This window comes from Camelus ferus, chromosome 12 (assembly GCF_009834535.1).
Source record: "Camelus ferus isolate YT-003-E chromosome 12, BCGSAC_Cfer_1.0, whole genome shotgun sequence".
In the NCBI taxonomy this organism is placed as follows: Eukaryota; Metazoa; Chordata; class Mammalia; order Artiodactyla; family Camelidae; genus Camelus; species Camelus ferus.
The window spans coordinates 39,498,267-39,515,512 of NC_045707.1; the positions used below are offsets into that span (position 1 = coordinate 39,498,267).

The 17,246-nt window shown below is 43.5% G+C and overlaps 1 protein-coding gene and 1 long non-coding RNA gene across 2 annotated transcripts in view; one reads left to right on the plus strand and one right to left on the minus strand.

Annotated features, from left to right (window-relative positions):
- The window catches only part of LOC102520006 (putative tetratricopeptide repeat protein 41), a 67,002-nt gene that overhangs the window by 27,950 nt on the left and 21,806 nt on the right, over positions 1-17,246 (plus strand). Inside the window, 5 exon segments of the mRNA XM_032493490.1 lie at positions 3,952-4,171; positions 5,020-5,120; positions 5,123-5,192; positions 9,103-9,119; positions 12,245-12,384. Of these exon segments, the coding sequence (XP_032349381.1) occupies positions 3,952-4,171; positions 5,020-5,120; positions 5,123-5,192; positions 9,103-9,119; positions 12,245-12,384 (548 nt within the window).
- LOC116667692 lies at positions 9,616-16,722 on the minus strand. Its single transcript, XR_004324680.1, has 3 exons — positions 16,712-16,722; positions 11,048-11,052; positions 9,616-9,698 (listed from the first exon to the last, which is right to left on the minus strand). It is a non-coding gene; the product is annotated as an uncharacterized LOC116667692 (long non-coding RNA).

A 17,246-nucleotide genomic window follows, 5' to 3' on the forward strand; every position in this document is an offset into this window, starting at 1 on the left:
ACTGGTTTGCATTCTCAAGGTTATCTCATGTTCATGACTACTGGAAATAGCATGGCTGCTGGTGCTCCAGCCATCACATTTCAGGCAAGAAGAAGGAAGAAGAGAGGAAGAAGGGCTTGCACTTCCTTTTAAGGAGTTTTCCCAGAAGTTTTCTACCAACATTTCCACTTATGTCTCTTTGACCTAGAATTTCATCTTTTGGCCACAGCTAGTTACAAGGGAATTTGGGGACTAGAGGTTTCACCTGGGTGTGTTGCTTCCCTAAACCAAGGTGGGGATCTGTCACTAACAAAGATGAAGGAAATGGATATTGGGTAGGAATTGGAAGTCTCTGCTCTAGTTCTAAAATCAAATTCTTACCCCTTTCTGAAAATGACTGCAGGTCTGAATCAGAGAAATGACAATCACAGGCACCCAACCTGGAAACAGAACTCTCTCTGACAGTTACTTACACAGAGGACTTCAGGTCTAAGGACTTTAAAAATCTTTAAATCATAGCCTCTGGGGAGAATCTAAACTCTGTGCAAATGTCCTTGTAAGTTTACTATGTTCCCTTTTACTTCTTTTTTTTTTTTTAAGGATAAATCCTTTTTACTATTTCCCTCCCACATCACAATCATTCCCACCACCTCTTAAATAATGCAGAGAAGAACAGGGTGAGGAATGAGAACGTTCTTAGATATAATGTTCGCTCTTCTGTTCACTTGGTCTATGATGGTTTGCACTGCACTCAGTTTCTCCACTTGTCAAAGAACAATCACACTCTTGGAGGTGCAGGGACTAAAGGGTCCCTGTGGCTATTAAAATTCTGAGTTCATGTTGCACCTTTTCTCTGTACTGTGAGCCCCCAGATAAAATGCTGCTGGCATTATTCACTATTGTCAGAAAAAAAAAATCCATGCTGCAGAATCAAGTTGTGAATCCCAGTCCTTGCTAGAGGCAGCAGGAATTGTAAATACGGTAATTCACTTCCACGTGGCCTGGGCATGAGAAGTGAGCCCATCTCACAAGAATGAAAAAGATGCCAAAGCTAGGGCTAGAGGACTTCAAGGCTTCTGTGACATTTTTTGGTTAAGGGCTACCTTTGACATCTTTTGTCCAGATGTCATATCAGTCATTTTGAGGCACACTGGTCTCTTAGCCACATTCATCTGCATGCTTCTTCCCTTTGAAATTAATACTCTGTTCCCTTGTTGGGTGGTGCCTTTTGACTCTGTCCAATGAGTTGTGAGTGGTGACTAACACGGTAGCATTCAAGGTGGTGTCTTTCAGGGTGATGGCTGCCCCATCAGTCCGGGAGTGAGGAGACCTGGATTTGGAGGTCTGGCCAGCATGTGATGAACATGATACACCTCGGTTATTTTAAGACACTGAGATTTGGGGGTTGTTTGTCCCCACGGCCTAGTCTTGCCTGTCATGAGAGGTAATAGCACTATATTAGGGTCAGTAAGTCTGTCCATGAGAACTGTGCTGAGCTTTGTGTGCACAGATGATGCCGTGCCCGAGCCACTCCTCACACCCCACGTGTAAGTGCAGGAGCACTGGAATTAAGACAGAAAGTCTGACTCCTGCTTCTACACTTACAGGTCATGTGCTGGCCAGGGACAAGCCACTTGGTCGCTCTGATTTTAAGTAGATTTTATTTGTCATAGGGGGATTTTATTAGCCAGGGTTCTCCAGAGAAACAGAACCAATAGGGGGAAGAGAGAGAGAGAGAGAGGTTTATAGAAAGAGATTTATATGAGGGGTTGGCTCACGCAATTATGAAGACTGAGGAGTCCTGGGATCTACCACTTGCAAGCTGGAAGCCCAAGAAAGCCCGTAGTGCATACAGTTCTAGTCCAAGTCCAAAGCCCTGAGAACCAGAGAAGTCAGTGGTGTAAGTCCCAGTCTGAGGCTGAAAGTCTGAGAACCAGAGTGTTGCTGTCTAAGGACAGGAGGAGATAAATGTTCCAGCTTGAGTAGAGAGCAAATGTCCTCTGCCTTTTTTTTTTTTTTTTCTCTTCAGGCCCTCAGCCCACTTGCTTTGGTGAGGGCTGGCAATCTTTTTTATTCAGTCGGCCAATGCTAATGCTCAAATGCTAATCTCTTCCAGATACACCCTCACAGACACACCCAGAGAGAATTTTGAGCAGGCAATGAACATGTAAAATTAACCACCACAGGGTTTTCCATATCCTCTTCAAGAAGTTATTTTCTAAAAAGATAAAAAGTAAATGCAGTGTTTGATATGAAAATGTTTTTTTACCCTTTAAGCATTGCATTTAACCCTCCACATCTTGGACTCAAGGTGATGTTTGTCCCAGTTCTCTTTTTCTCTCATTCTCCACCCCACTTTCCCAATTTTACTGCCCACCAAAATGCCTTTACCACACATAGCAGGGGTGGGGACTTGTCTTTTTTTTCCTGGGGTCTCAGGCACCACACATGCCATCTGGGCAAATCTGCACACTTCAGACCAGCTAGCACGGCATCTCTCCAAATGGGCAGATGACCTGCAAACCATTTGAGCAGAAATGCAGAATGGTAATTTGAACAGTGTACTCTCTTTTTGTTACTGTTCTTATGAAGAGCTGGGCTTGGTGTGTTATCCAGCTGTGCATCCCATTCATCTTGCAAGAAAAAGTGTCAAGCAGGAAATTAAAAATACTTGTAATACCCTAAAATGAAAATATTAAAATATTAAATATATATATATATATATATAAAACTGAATCACTTTGGCGTACACCAGAAACTAACACAACATTATAAATCAACTATACTTCAGTAAAATTAAAAAAGAAACCCCTTTAAAAAGAAACAAACTTCTATTTCACTTTTCAAGGATATATATCACCAAGACTGAGTTAAACCAAACCCTTTTGTTTCTGATAAGCTGGTTTCTGGATAGTGTGATCTACTGGAACCATGTCTCTTTCCATGTCTCTTGGAAATCCCATATAGTAATCTTGGCTCCAACATCCAATTCGCCATTGCTAACTAAAAATCAGCACTTGCCTTCTGCCTCTACAAGGATTGGAACACATTGGTACTTGCCATCTAACTCTGCGTGGATTAAATCATAAGCTGCTGCAGCCACTGACCTCCAGCATGCCCTGAAAGGAGTTCACGATGGAGGTCAGGAATGAGGCGCTCTGTGCTGTGGGAAAACTGGCTGAACAGGCCTTCAGACAGTTAGATAATTTCAGGAGAAGATTTTATGAGCCCAGATTCTTGTGTCTCCTCCTATCTAGAAAAACACTAAATTCATCAACGGTGACAACTGCTACTCACGACTGGCAGCAAGCCTCTGCCTAGGTGTGTGCTTGACTGCACATTACAAACCCCTTCACTGAAATCACATGTAATACTGAGTTGTCCCCTGCCTCCTTGGAACAGTTTCTCAGAGCTTTCTGGGATGCTGTCTCCTGGGCTATAGTCCTCATTTTGCCCCAAATAAAACTTAACCCACAACTTTCACGTTGTGTGATTTTATTTCAGTCGAAACCATCAATTTCCTCGGCTCCCCCTTGCCCCATATGAGATGCAGGCAGATGATTAACTTCTCCAAAATGCTTGCCCTCAACTGTTTCAAAGTGCTTATTTAAGCAGTAACCGTGGTGTAAATTTGAAACGGAAAAGTAGGTTACAAACATTTCCTTGGGGGAAGGAGAGGACTTAACATGAAAAATCAACATGCTCACAAGTTTCTCAAAATATAGGTCAGTGATCATAGCTGTAATTAATTCTTTGGTAAATTCAGACTGCCTTATAAGAAGATACATTTTTTTCTCTGTCAACTTTGGAAATAACTACAAAATAAAATTTTATTTTACTGGTAAAAAAGATACATTTTTAATATTTCTGGGTTTTTTTTCAAGCTACCTTGACTTTATTGTCTCTATGGCCACGGAGCTGTTGTCTGTTTGCTATAGTGTTTCCATAGACTAAAAAGTCAGATGCATTCAGCTGTAACTGATTTTTAAATAGGTGTAATCACTCCCGTCAGAGAAATCGGTGCATATGCCTCTCAGGACCCCATGAATCAAAAGAAAACACATTTCCACCGAATCTTGATCAGATTCTTCCAACGGCAAACGGCTTTCCAGAGAGTGTATGAGGAACTGCCTTGGCACATGAAGATGAGCGGCTGCTGGGAGGATCTGTGCAGCTTTCTCTCAAGTCCTAGGTCAGTCTCATCATTTTTATATCGTGTTGGCAGATTTTGCTTTTCCTTTTGCTGAGTGCTGCATTTAGGTACCCGTGGTTCCCTTGAACAAGACACATCCATTCAGTTCATTCATTTGGATGGGGACCATCATTTGGCATCGGCTTCAATGGCCAATGGATCCCCAGGTAGTTCCGTTGGATCATCTGGCTCTGCAGAGTGTTCTTTTCCTTTCCTGACTCCCCACAGAGTCCTCTCAAAGTCAAGAGGCCTTCTGGAGAGAGGAGAACTTGCATTTGTGCAGGGATACAGGAGTGGCCATGTTCTCCTAGTAGAGACTCCTGCCTCCTTCCCTTTTTCCTTCCCTTTTTCCTTTTCTTCTCCCCCTCCTCTCTCCCTGCCCTTCCTTCCCCCTCCGTCTTGTCTCTTGTGCATTCATTCAGAAAAACATCTCTTCTTGACCTACTCTGTCTCCTGCCCTGTTCTGGGCCCTGGGGATGCAGGAGTGAATGAGGTATGGCCCCAAGCCTTAGGTGCCTGCCATCTAGTGGGGAATGGTGGAGCCAGAGTTGCTATCCACGGTGGTAAATGCTTCACTAGAGCAACGACACAGACCTAGCTCAGATAGCAAGAGGGAGGAGCTTGCAGATTCAGGGAGGCTGCTCAGAGGAGGGGCCTCTGGGACAGAGGAGTGGCATGGGCTTTCCACTGCGGAAGAGTGACAGACTCAGTATTTATTTGACGACCTTCTAAAGTCATGTTAGCGAAGAAGAAGTTTATGAAGAGGCTAATGGGATGTGGTAAACTGAATAGCTATTGTCAAGGCATAAAATGCTAAAATGACCACCAACAATACATTGTGTTACAAGTATCACAGACTTCATATCAAAGACCCAAAGCCTGAGCTTCTGGACGAGGCTGCGCCTCATCCACTACTGGAATGTCTTATCAGAGGCTGGATATGATGCTGCGGGGCCTATCTGCTCACAGTGGCCAAGATCAAAGACAGAAGATGAGGAGGAGATGCACACTCTCAGGAACCGTGAGCCGTGACGTTCCCGCCGTCCATTTTGCTGGATATAGAGTGGCCAGGGTGTTGCTGTTCTCTTTCCACACGTCATCTGGTTGATCCAGCAACCCTTGCTGCTGCGTCTTCCTCCCCATAACTGGAACCAATGATTTCTGAAGACAGGCAATGTCACTGGTAAATTTGAGATGACCCCTCTTTGTCATCTTCCCCAAGGCCAAGTACTCGTCACCTGTGCAATAAGAAGATGTCTTAGATTCATCAGAACAAGGCTTAGTTATAGCAGGAATCCTGCGTAATGGCCATAGAAGGCGTTGCAGTGGCCTGGCTGGCTGGCTGGGTCTCCTCAAACATTTCTTTTTCTGCCATGGTTTTACAGCCTCATGTAGCCCTGCGACAGTCTGGGTGCTGCTGAAGGAAAGTCCCTTAACTGGAATAGTCTTTCAAAGAGTTTTTCCAGAAATCCTGTTTTATGGTCTGTGCTCTCAGGAGAGCTGCCCTCTTTACTAAGAGGTCTGGGCAAATGCTGCCACTCCTCTGAGTTAATTCAGCAGAATTTACTGAGTGCCTGCGTTGTACCAAGCAGGGTGCTGGATGCCAGGGATAGAGCGATGGATAGGACAAACATGGTTCCTGCCTGCGTGGAGCGTATGGTGGGTTGTAAAAGATAAGCAGCTGTGTTGCCGTTTGGCTGAGAGGAGTGGTACGTGGGGTGGCACAGAGCCTGGATCGGGGAGGTGTGGCCTGGTCTCGGGAACCATGGGCATCACCCGTAGTAATGACATTTCATCTGAGACTTGGAGGATGAGTGAGAGCTAATCAGATGAAGGGCAGAGGGAGCAGCGTGGTTGGAGAGCCAGAGTTGAGAGGGAGAGTGGTAAGCCCAAAGGACTGAGAAAGGCCAGTATGGGCACAGGAGAGGGTGGGCGAGGGGGGAGTCCCACGGCTGCAGAGGCAGGAGTCTAAGTACGGAAGGTCAAGCTAAGGCCCTGGCACTGATCCTAAGAGCGGTAGGAAGCCATCAAGGATTTAAGCAAGATGGTGACAGGTTTGGTTTTAAAAGGTCATTCTGGGTGTGGTGTGAAGAATGAAATGAAAAGGTACAAGCATGGCTTCCCGGACATCTGCTGGCAGCAGATGACAGGCAGTATTGGCTCCAATGAAGGGGTGGCAATGGGGACACAGGGGAAGGTTGGGACTTAGAATCCACAGGATTTGCTCATCAGGGGTGTCCAGGAGATGGAGCTGTCAAAGGTGACTCCCGTGGTTCTGACTGGATCGATTAGGTGGGTGACATTACCATCCACCAAAGCAGGAAACATGCCCAAAGGAGCAGCTTTAGGAGATGGAAGCCGTGTTGAGTTTGGAATGACTGTGGAATGCCGGGAGGAGATATTCTCTGGGCTCAGAGAAAGAGAGCCGGGCCAGGGGTACATGCATATGGTGGGGATTGAAGCCAGGAGAGGGAATGAGAGCATCCAGGGACAGGAAGAAGAGAGGCAGCCCTAGGACAAAGCTCTGAGGGTGAGCAGAGGAAGAGGATGCAGCAAGGAGACAAGAAGGTGGGGTTAGAGAGGTTGGAGGAAACTAAAGAGTTAGAAATTTCCAAAGTGAGGTTGGACATCAATTAAATGCACTTTATTAAATGTCTAATATTCCATTTTAAATGATTTTCTTCTCTGTGCTGTGTTGAAACCCTCCTCCGATGCCCCTGTTACAAGTTGTTCAGGAGCACGAGGGAGACTCCATCATGTTCCACATTTAAGGCAGTGTGGGTCAGGGCACGACAAGTAGCCTCAGGAAGCCACCACCTTCCGGAAGCACAAGCCCAGGTGGGATGAGGGGCCCAGGCAGGCACAGGAGTTTAGGGCCTAGAGCACAGGTGGAGCCAGGAGTCACTGGATAAGCAGGACTGGCTCAGTTGGGAAGTGGATATAAGACAGAAATTCCTTTCCCCAAATCCACTAGCAGGGAGAAGTGACTTTAAGAGCGGAGGGCCAGGTGGGTGGAGGGGAGCTTTCCAGATAAGCACATTTCAAGTAGAAAGAAAGCCCTGACTCCTGGGGACCACCAGAGCATCCTCCCAACCACAGTGCCTGCCTCCCTTCCCATCCCGGAGGTGATTAAGAATTCTCTTTTTGTTGGGGAGGGTATAGCTCAGGGGTAGAGTGCATGCTTAGCATGCACGGGATCCTGGGTTCAATTCCCAGTACCTTTATTAAAATAATAAATAAATTAATTAAATAAATAGACCTATTTACCCCCCACAAAAAAGGAATTATCTTTTTGAGGCTCATTCTTCATTATCTCCATTCTGTTCTGAAAGGTAAATAGTCTACTTATACTTTTGATTTCTACCTGTTTCTGGAAGATTCCTTTAAAATGGAGAGTTATCTAAGGGTGCCCAGTGTCATTCGTTTGATTGAGGAGTGAAAGTGGAAGAGACTCTCTCTCCCCTGGCTCCTCCAGGCTGTTGCTCTGGTAAGGAAGGCGTGGACGCCCAGCGTCTTAGTTCTCCTTCTGGTGTGGTTTGGCTCCCTCTGGTGGCTGTGATGAGAACAACATGCCTAACTTCTTGGATTGATGGAATGGTGAGCAATTCTGTGTTTGGGACTCGCTTCTCCCCGGTGCTTCCTGACTTGCCTTCCTACCCAGCAGCGCTGGGCTGGGGAAGCTGCATCTCTGATAGGCCACTAGAGAGGTCTTTGAGTCAAGAAGATAACTTTTATGGTCGGGTCAGTTTTTATAGATTCTCTTTGACATGATACTCTTTTTAAAAAAAACATTTTATTGTGGTATAATTTCTGTAGAGTAAACTACACATATTTCAGATGTACGATTTGATTAATTTTGATAGCTGTTTACACTTACGAAACCATTATCACAATCAAGATAGCTAACATTTCCATCACTCAAGAGGTGCAAATTTCTAACTCCCAATTTATCCCTTCCCACCCTCTTCACCCCCGGGTAGCCATAAATCTGTTCTCTATGTCTATAAGTCTGTTTCTGTAAATAAGTTCATTTGTGTCTTTTTTAAAGATTCCACATATAAATGATATCATATGGTGTTTTTCTTTCTCTTTCTGGCTTCACTTAGAATGACGATCTCCAGGTCCATCCATGTTGCTGCAAATGACATTATTTTGTTCTTTTTATGGCTGAGTAGTATTCCATTGTATAAATATACCACATCTTCTTTATCCAGTCACCTGTCGATGGAAATTTAGGTTGTTTCCATGTCCTGGCTGTTGTAAATAGTGCTGCTGTGAACATTGGGGTGCATGTATCTTTTTGAATTATAGTTTTCTCTGGATAAATGCCCAGGAGTGGGATTTCTGGATCATGTGGTAAGTTTATTTTTAGCTTTTTAAGGAACTTCCATACTGTCCTCCACAGTGGCTGCACCAAATTACATTCCCACCAACAGTGTAGGAGGGTTCCTTTTCCCCCACACTGTCTCTAGCATTTATCATTTGTGGACTTTTTAATGATGGCCATTCTGACTGATGTGAGATGATAGGTCATTGTAGTTTTGATTTGCATTTCTCTAACAATTAGTGATGCTGAGCATCTTTTCATGTGCTTGTTGGCCATTTGGATGTCTTCTTTGGAGAGATGTCTATATAGGTCTTCTGCCCATCTTTTGATTGGGTTACTTCGTTTTTTTGATATAAAGCTGTATGAGCTGTTTGTATATTTTGGAAATTAGTTCCTTGTCAGTCACATCATTTGCAAATATTTTCTCCCATTCTGTAGGTTGTTTTTTTGTTTTGTTGATGGTATCCTTAGCTGTGCAAAAGCTTTTGAGTTTAATTAGGTCCAATTTGTTTATTTTTGCTTTTACTTCCATTACTCTAGGAGCTGGTTCAAAAATATTGCTGTGATTTATATCAATGAATGTTCTGCCTATATTTTCCGCCAGGAGTTCTATAGTATCTGGTCTTATGTTTAGGTCTTTAACCTATTTTGAGTTTATTTTTGTATATGGTATTAGAGAACGTTCTAATTTCAGTCTTTTACAGGTAGCTGTCCAGTTTTCTCAGCACTGTATATTCTTGCCTCCTTTGTTGAAGATTAATTGACCATAAGTTCATGGGTTTATTTCTGGACTTTCTGTCCTGTTCCATTGATCTGTTTTTGTGCCATATTGTTTTCATTACTGTAGATTTGTAATATAGCCTGAAGTCAGGGAGCATGATTCCTCCTTTCAAGACTGTTTTTGCTATTTGGGGTCTTTTGTGTTTCCATACAAACTTCAACATTTTTTGTTCCAGCTCTGTGAAAAATGTCATTGGTACTTTGATAGGGATTGCATTGAACCTGTATATTGCCTTGGGTATTAAGGCTACTTTAACAATATTGATTCTTCCCATCCAAAAACATGGTATATCTTTCCATCTGTTTATCAACATGATACTCTTGTTTTTGGCTGGAGCCCTGGGTCACATCAAGGTGAAGATGTGGCTGCAGTCGCATTTTTGGACTGTGTCAAAGGTGAGAGGAAGATGTGGTAGAAAACTGGGCCCCAGCGTGCCTCCATCTTGACCACTTCCCAGTGGTGGACATTGTAGGGTGGGGAGAACCATCTTGTGTTTAAGGAGCAGGCTTTCTTACTGGGGCAAAGGGTAAATGCATTACATTACAGGATCTTGTCAGAAGGTTGCAGTAAATGGGACAATACCAGCTTTTCATGACTAATGTATGAAGCTTTGCCCTTGATACCTTCAGAACTTCTAAGTATTTTGGATAAATGGGACGAAGTGTTTCATTAAAAAGTAAAAAAAAACAGCCCTACAGAAAAATTAAGAGAATAGAAGATACAATTTGCTATGGCCACAGAAAATATGAAATATCTAAGAATAGATTTAACAAGAAATGTGCAGAAGCTTTATTTTTATTTGAAAAAATACTGAGAATTACAGAAAATAAAATTGCAGCACGTAGGGCTACATACTGTATTCCAGGATGGGCAACTAAGTGTTGTAAAGCTATCAGTTCTTCTCCAGTTGATTGCTAGACACAGACAATTCTAACTGGAATCCCAAAGGGATGAAAACATTTCTAAATTTTCAGAATGATTCCAGGGTTCTTTGAGAAAAAAACTATGTGACAATAAGAGTTTCAGATAACGAGGGCAATTTGAATGTCAAGTTATTTACACATATTATGACGCAATAATAATAATTTAAAAAGTACTGCTGGGAGCAAAAATAGCTCAGAGGAACAAAATAGAAAGCTCAGACAGACCCAGGTACAGGTATAAGAAATTAGTAAATGATAGAAGCTTTTCAAATTAGATGCACTATGGAATAAATAGTGGTAATGATGTACTATTTGGTAAAGTTATTGAAGTTACCTGAAACATTACACCAAAATAAATTCCAGAGGGATTAGAGTTAAATATAAGAAAGTGAAATTTTATATTAAGAAAACCGTAGGAACATGTATGAGTACACTTTGCCTTTGAGCCTTGGTGCCAGCTGTTCCCTCTGCCAGGAATGTTCTTCCCGCTCATTGCAGTACCGGCTCTTTCCTGGTTGTTTAGGTCTCAGCCCAAGTGCTTCTCTCTCAGGGTGGCCTCCCCAATCCAACATTGTATGTAGTCATTCTCTGTCCTGTCTGTGTGTTTTATTTCTTTGCATAGCTCTTCCTGCTACCCGACTTTGTCTTGTTTCCTTTCTTAAAAAAATTGTCCACCTCTGCTCCCCTCGCCCCTGCCTCCCACCCTCCCAGCTGCTAGAAAATAAGCTCCTTGAGAGCAGGACCCTGCCTCTCGTGTTCACTGCTGCATCCCTGGTGCCTGGAACAGCACAGGCATGGTGTGGGTGCTGAATGGCCCCTTGGTGGTGGACACCATCCGTCCAAACCTGAGCTCTTGACAGGAATCTGGACTCAGTATTCCCCTTGGAATGTGCAAAAGCCCCACCTCTGGGCAGGAGCCCATTCCTTGGCTGTGTGTCCAGATTGCCCTTGTTCGCGTGCTCTGAGCAGCTGCATCTGGTTCTTAGGGTAGCCCATTGCTTGGTTCGACCCCCTCAGTTCTCTTACACACCTCAGGCCTCTTTGCTCAGACGGCCACTGTGGACACACATGTTGGACTCTGACCTTCAGCACGCTCCCTCCCAGCTCTGTTTAGATCTTGCTCTCCAACCTGAGGCACCGTAGCTATGGTTCAGAGGCTCCCAGCAGCCTCCCTGATCTGGGGGCTGCACCCTTCTCTGCTGTGCTTGGTGTTCAGAGCCTGGAATGCTGCCTGACATATCGATGCTCAATAAACATTTCTTCCATTCATGAATGGTGATCCATGGAAAGTCGGCAGAAAGAAAGCAGGAGGGTGTCCAAGGTCTGGGTAGCCTACAGCATGCATAAAGGGACAGATGAGGAACAGGGAAGATATTTGTGTCGGGCATAGTAGGTGTAACTGTTTGAAACGTAACAAATGGACAAATGTAGATGTGTAGATACTGGAATGTTTGGAAAGAGAAATTCTGGAAATGATGACTTTGAGGTACCATGTATTTGAGTCTTCAAGTTCAAAAATTCTATATATTTTCATTTGTGTATGGTAAGGTATAACTACACACACACACACACACACACACACACACACACACACACGTAAAAATGCTCCCTGTTTTGTTCTTTTAACATTTTATTCTTTCTCTTAAAGCCAGTAATTCAAGACAGTTGCTACAGAGGGCAGAACTGTGTAAGAAATTTAAATACCTTTTATGTCTTGCCTGAAAATCACCCCCTAATATAAATTACAGCAATATAGGGATTGAGTATAGAAATACTCTTTTTTTTTTTTGACTCTCTGGTTTTCAACATTTACATACCAAGATTATTTAAAAGTCTTAGAGTTAATTTCATGTTGTAGTTTAAGATACTTGGTAATATATGTAAAGTTTAATAAAAGCAAAGTGTTGATCCCTTAAGAGAGAAACAGTGAAGTATAGGTAATATATTTAATATTTAACTCCTGTATCAAGATGAAGTGATAGGACACTCTTTGTTTCTTTCCAAATACACTTTAGGATTATTTACTTTTCTTTCCATTCTAGTGCTGGAGTGCAGGCTTTTTGAGGTTACCGCAGCGGACAAATGCCGATGAGTGTTTTTAATTGCGAGATTTCTGAAGCTTCTGGAAAAGACCAGTGAAGCAGAAGAGTTTTTCTTGACTGTTGAGAACATGTTAGTGCAGGTACATTGGGAAATAATTTTAAATCCTTCACACGTTATTCAATTTGTGTAAGGTATTTTCAGATATCATTTACCTTTGTTAATGAGTAATTTAGTCCACAAGCAGAGGAACTAATGCATAATGAATAGTAAACAATCATTGCTTATGTCCATCAGTGAGGAAGCTTTGACTTTAATCCATGCCCCAATCTGTGTATTAGAGATGACGAGCAGTAAGTAGACGGGGGTTATGACTGAATGACTGAATATCAGTAGATGTCATTTTGGGGGAAAAGAATGTTCATAAAACAAAATGGGAAAGAGAGTTGTGGAGTGAAGTAAACTAACACAGACTGGTTGAAGACTTGGTTATAATTTTCATAAAGATGTTGGGAAAGGTTGACAGATTATCTTACTTTCCTGAAATATAAACATTTTTTTGAAATATGAACTTTTGGGATTGTTGAATACAATGAAACTTTCACTCTTAACATATAACTGTAACTATTCTTAGGATGGCATTTAACTACCCTTTAAAAAATCATGCATTTTTCCCAGTTTCAGTAGAGTTTGTGGACCTAGTATAATCCAAGACAAAGCTGTTTTTGTTGTAAAACAAAAACCTTCAGATTTTTGTAAGACTCTGTCTCTGCCCCATCAGCATAGATCTTTCTAGAAAGAATTCTGTCTAAAGAGATTTGCAAGACTCAAGATTTGCATGTCCCTTTATGGCAGAGAATATGCTCATTTACCATTTTTTGTATCCTTCATGGCAACCCTTGGGTCCTTAATAAGTGTGATGAATGAATCAATGAATCAGTTTGAATTCGCAAATACTCTGTGTCCTTAGAAGGTAGTGTGGAGCAGTGCATGGGGCCTGGGCTATTTACAGGCTGACCCAGATTTAAAGTGCTTTGGCACTGACTGCTGTGAGCCTTTGGCAAGAATTTGAACCTCTGACTCAGTGAGTTCTCATTGTTGAGGATTCTGATGTCTGTCTCTCATGGGGCTGTTAACAGGGTGACGTGAGGAGGTGCACAGGGCACTTCACACAACGAGTGGCACATATTGAAAGCCTCAGCCATTGTGTTATTACTGCCGGTGAGTTATAAAGTAGAAATAATAGGAGTTTGATTTAAACTATTTTGACCTCTCTTTCATCTTCCTAGAGCCCAGTGACTCTCTGATATCTTATTTTGATTGTGGAATTTCCCCCTGCACCCAAGGGGTCCAGATTTCCATCACTGATGTGTGTCTCTAGGAAGCACCAAGCATTTGTTAGGTAATCACTGAGCGCCTGATCGCAGCCATCCACTCAGTCATTCTTGCGTTCATTCATTCATCACTTACTCAGCCATTCACTCATTCTCTCAGCACAGTTTCTGCCCTCATGAAGCTCCAAGTCTAGCTTGAAGTCACTGCCAACGTCTCCGTCAGTGATGAAGCGTACCCTGTGGGGCCGGTGGGGTGAAGGGAGAAGGTGGCTGCGCAGGAGGTGTGCGCAAACTGGGCCGTTAGAGAGGATTCCCACTTCAGAGCACTCCTGGAGGTACCAATCTTATGATTTTATTTATTCTCAAAATATTTTTGCCACAGTTCTTTGGGGCTAGCCACCATGGAGACTATTAAAAGAATTTTCTTTGGGCTCTGAAGGCACTGCCAAAAGAGAAGTTCTAACGCTATTTTGGGCAATAACAACGCCTTTGAACTATGTGCCTAATGCTCTTGAGGGGAAAGAGCTTGTTGTTCATGCTGTATGCTTTCTGCACCAAACCACTTTTACAATTTCTTCAGATTAGGTTATTTAAATTTTCGTTGCAGTGGTTTTCAACTGGGAGGCAATTTTGTTTCTCAAGGAACATTTAGCAATGTTAGAGGGACATTTTGGTTTGTCTCAACTTGGGGTGGGGGGAGGTTGCTAGTGGCATCTAGTCGGCAGAGGCCAGGGATGCTGGAAACATCCTATACTGCACAGGGCAGCCCCCACATCAAATGTTATATGGCACAGGAGTCAACAGCGCTGAGGCTGGGAGTCCCGGATTTAAAGTAGTATGCTTGTTGAAAAAAAGTAAGTCTCATGACTCTCTGTATTTCACAGCAGGTGCGCCAGGCAGCAGGAAGACCCAAGGATACTTTTGTGAAGGGGCCTCTGTTTGTGCATCAGAGGCTCACTTGTTAAGACAGTGTGCAGAGCAGAGCGCTAGAGACAGGCCGGTCCGGCTGGACAGTCTTGTTCTCCTACTTGATAGCTATGTGAGCTTGGGTGATTTAATTTACACTGTCAAGCCTCAGTTTTCCCACCTGAAATAGAGGAATGATAATCCCTATTTCCTGGGGTTCCTGTAAATATTCACTGAGGTCACGCATGGCAGGAGGTTAGCTCCATAGTTGGTGGTCAGCTCAGACCGTGACCTAAAAATGAAAGTGTATCCATGCTTCACAATCACTGTGCATATCGACCATTATTTACTGAATACCCACGGAGCACAAAGCTCAATGCTTGGATCTTGGTGGTGGGCTCTGCCCTCAAGAAGCAGATAGTCTGGAGTAAGAGGAGAATAAAAGATGTGTCTTTGTAAAGAGGAAGCTGACACTATATGATTGCATTTGACATGTCGATTAGTATTTCCAGCAATGAGACTCAAGTGTGGAAGGACCACTATGGCCCAGTGGTGGGTTGGGAGCTGTCAGCCTCCCCATTAAAGGGGATTCTGTCCCACTCAGACTGACTGGAAACATGGCAGTGATATGGGGAGAAAGCAAGGCATCCCTGAGGATTTGAGTCTGATTGATGGAAGTGGGGAAATTCAAAGAGGAAGCTGGAGTTGGAGGGAGGCTGATGAATTTTTAACATTTAAACTGCTGAATTTGCAACTCAGGAAAAACATCCAAGTGGAGTATCCAGCCAGGTAGGGAAATGCAGGACTGAGACTCTGGAGACAGAGCGGGGAAACATCTACCTACATATGATGCTGAAGCCACAAGAGGAAACAGGATCTCTGAATGACAGCTAGAACTGATTATTGGGAAATTACTTCCCCTGAAAACGAGGGAAGGAAAAGAGCTTGTACAGAAGTGAGAGATTAGAATAGAATCAGGATGTCCTAGTTTCCCTAAATCAAGGAGGGAGGGGCTAACAGCATCGATTGCTGCCTAGAGGTCTGGACAGATGGGGACTGAAAGGAGGCTCCTGGGTCTGGTGAGCGGAGGTCAGTGGTAACCCCTGAGATGGAAGGGAGTGTGTGTAGGAGGAGCCAAACTGCAGGGCTTTAAGAGGTGAGTGTGTGATAATGAAACAGAGAAGTGCATGTGTTGGTACCTGTTTGAGAAATGTGTCAATAAAAGGAGAAAGAAGAAAAGTCAGGATAGTGTCAGGTTCAGGTCAGGTTCGAGCCAGGATCTATGTGTTTGTGTGGAGCAGGAAACGAGCCAGGGAGAGGGGCAGGTTGGAGATGCTGGTGGGGACTCTGTGAGGAAGACAGGACTCTAAGATTGGGAAGGGGTGGATCCTTGGTAAGGAGTTTGGGCATCTCTTTCTTTGGGATAAGCAGAAGGGAAGAAAATGGGTGAGAACACTACCAATTTTAAATTTAAAGGAAAGGGTAAGTGAGGTGTACCAGAGACCGTGCTTTCCCAGTATCTGTTACCCCTTTCATGGTAAGTAGTGACTGTTTGGAAAGAAGACTAGAGCCCCCCACTTTCCATGAAGCCAGATCTGAGCTCATGCCTAAGTTTTGGCTGATGGGATGTAGATGGAGGTGATGTGGCTAACGTCTGAGAAGCTTCCACGAAGTGAAGGGTGTGCCCTCCCTCTTCTCTTTCATCCTTTCCTACTGGTTGGATTGTGAATGTGATGGCTGGAGGTGGAACAGCCATTTTAGACCAAGAGTTATCCTTGGGAATGGAGGTCAGACAAGGTTCAAAACAAGATAAAAGAACCAGAGCCTCTGACATTGTGTCTATAGCCCTGGGCCACCCACTTCCTGACTTTTGCACGAGAGAGAAATCACCCAGTGTTAATTTGGGTTTTCTGTTACTTGAAGCTAATCACGATCCTAACCAACATCAGAAGGTAATCTTTCAGAGTAGGTTTGGTTTCCGGGAAGTCTAGACAGAGGCCATCTCGCAGTGGAGATAGGCAGGGTGAGTACTCGGGGTGAGGTCTGGGATAACTGCTGGGAAGGGGGCACTTTTAAAGACACCTGTGAGCTGTGAAAGGCCTATGGGCCCAGGGATTCCACACCACACCCAGCTGCCTCCCGGACTGAGATCAGTGTCTCAGAGTAGGTGTAACCTGTTTGCAGGACACTTATTGGAAAGCTCTGGCTCAAGCGGAAGGTCAGTTTGACATGGAAGAGCGCTTTCAGTAGGTGCAGGAGAGCAGAAAGAGTTCACACCAGGGAGCCAGGCTCAGTCGGTCCTGTCCTGGGCAAAAGTTCGGTACCACGTCAAGTATTACATGACCAATGATGATGGTAATGGTGTCCATTGAATAAGCTTTATTAGTTACCAAACATGTTCACATGCATGCTTGTTAATATTTAAGTTTTCTGAGATGAGATAGTAATTGTAAGACACCTCGTCACTAGCTCTCATTTCTTGCACTGGACATTTAAAAGTGTATAACCAACTAGTGTATTCTTATGCATTGATAAGGTTTTTAAGGTAATGAAGTTTAAGCACCTTTGAAATTAGTATGCTAAACCAGGAAAGGAAATTGAAATCCAAGTCTCTAAGCAAAAATGTGTAAAACGTTAAGCTAGCAGATCTCTAGCCACACTTGAATTCAGGGGCCACATAGACAGTGCTTTTAGGTGTTCATTTGGATTTTAGATAATAACCTCCTCAGGGAACTTTACCAGATGCAAGACATCGTCATGTTAC